The sequence below is a fragment of the Psittacula echo genome (genome assembly GCF_963264785.1).
Source record: "Psittacula echo genome assembly, chromosome: Z".
NCBI classification, from domain to species: Eukaryota; Metazoa; Chordata; class Aves; order Psittaciformes; family Psittacidae; genus Psittacula; species Psittacula echo.
Window position 1 is genome coordinate 91,938,545 of NC_137742.1, and position 1,985 is coordinate 91,940,529.

Consider the following 1,985-nt stretch of genomic DNA (forward strand, 5'->3'; position numbering starts at 1 on the left):
AGAGGGAACAAGTGATCCTGCACTGGTTTGTTCCTGCCTCAGCTGTGGCCCCAAACAGCATTGTGGGGTGTGTGTGCTTTAATCCTTGAGAAAGTGGGTATGCAGTCAGAAATGGGAGTCTTGTTCCCAAGATCATGGATCTCCTCCCTGAGCCTGCATCCAGCAAAGCATCAGTTAGCTTCCAGCACCAAAAGGGATAAAAGCAGGGAGTCCTACTACCCTTCAGCTTACATAGTACAGTAAGTACTTATGCCCACATAAGCAGGTTCAGACCAAACAACCTTCTTTATGGGCTCACAGTTATGCTAGTAAAAAGCGTGGCTGTGATGAAAGAGCTGGCTCTGCCTTGCAGGGGCTTCCACTGCTGCAACTGAACTATCCCAGTATAGATCAGGGTGTTGCAAAGTGGTGTCATAAAGTTTGAAAATTTAACTTATAAATGTAACAAACTAGTGAGGAGTTGTAAGGAGATTATCATAACCTCAGGTTGCTTTAGAAGCGTCTCATCTGTGTATGCATTCGCCTTAGCCTCACCGTGGTGTAAATGTTTGCAGGTTCACCACTTATCTCTTTACTTTCCTCAGAGCGAGCTGGAGATGGTGGACCATCTTGCAAACACTGAGATCAACAGCCAGCGCATTGCTGCTGTGGAAAACTGCTTTGGGGCTTCTGGACAGCCTTTAGCTGTGCCAGGAAGGGTCCTTCTAGGAGAAGGGATTTTAACCAAAGAATGCCGCAAGAAACCAAAACCTCGCATATTCTTCCTCTTCAATGACATCCTTGTCTACGGCAGCATAGTCATCAACAAAAGGAAGTACAATTCGCAGCACATCATTCCCCTTGAAGATGTCACTTTGGAGACACTGCCAGACACTCTACAGATGAAGAACCGCTGGATGATTAAAACCTCCAAGAAGTCCTTTGTGGTTTCCGCAGCCTCCCTGACGGAGAGGAAGGAGTGGATCAGCCATCTGGAGGAGTGCATCAGGCACCTGCTGACAAAGACGGGCCGGCAGCCCTCCACGGAGCATGCGGCTCCCTGGATTCCGGACAAGGCGACGGATATCTGCATGCGCTGCACGCAGACCAAATTCTCCACACTCACACGAAGGCACCACTGCCGCAAGTGTGGCTTTGTCGTCTGTGCAGACTGCTCTAGGCAGAGGTTCCTGATGCCCCGGCTGTCCCCCAAGCCCCTGAGGGTTTGCAACCTGTGCTACAGGCAGCTGCTGGCAGAAAAGAAGAAGGAGGCGGAGGCAGACTGCAGGCAGCAGGAGCCGATCTGCTCTGCCATCCCAGGCTATGAACCCTCCAGTGGTGATGACAGTGACAAGTCTGATGATGACAAAGCTGATCAGTGGCCAGCAGACACTGAGTTCTATACCTCAGAAGTATCCTGGTCATCTTTCCATAGCTGACCTCCTGGGGAGTCAGTGGCATTCAGGCATTGTGAAGCCAACTTTTCGGCCTCCAATGCACATCCTTCTTGATGTTTTCCCTGGAAGCTCTGCCTAGGATGGTGGATCTTAGCCCTTGTGTGTGGAGTCTATGTGAGGAGCAGAGATGGGATTACCTCTCTGAGAGTGTGTCTCATACAAGTGAAGAGAGAAACAGCTCAGTGAAGTGCGCAGACTGGGCAGAGACCTGCAGATCAGGCTTGGCCAAGTGAGCTCAGCCTTTGGTGCCTTAGTCTTCCTGTCTGTAAATACAGAGCAATACTGACTTCTTTTTTCTTAAATGCTTTGAGATTGGCTTTTGGGAGAGAAAGGAGCAAGAAATCATAGAGTTAAACACTTGCCTGCTAGCAGTGTGTTGCTCTACCATGGCAAGGGGTGTTCCAACTGCTGTTCCCCGTGAGCATTGCATGTACATCACAGATGCTCAGTGCAAGCCTGCCAGCCTGAGGGGATAGCTGCTCATCCCCATAAGGTCGGCACGGGATTCCACTTCTACAAGTGGGTCTCTTGACTTGGAAATGCTAAGGG

The 1,985-nt window shown here is 50.1% G+C and overlaps 1 protein-coding gene across 1 annotated transcript; it reads left to right on the forward strand.

Moving 5' to 3' along the window:
* Positions 1–596: 596 nt before the first annotated feature.
* On the forward strand, positions 597–1,418 carry PLEKHF1 (pleckstrin homology and FYVE domain containing 1; the record flags this gene model as incomplete). The annotated part of the gene is made up of 1 exon (XM_080638260.1): positions 597–1,418. One exon carries the CDS (start codon positions 597–599, stop codon positions 1,416–1,418), a length of 822 nt encoding a protein of 273 aa, XP_080494386.1.
* Positions 1,419–1,985: the final 567 nt, after the last annotated feature.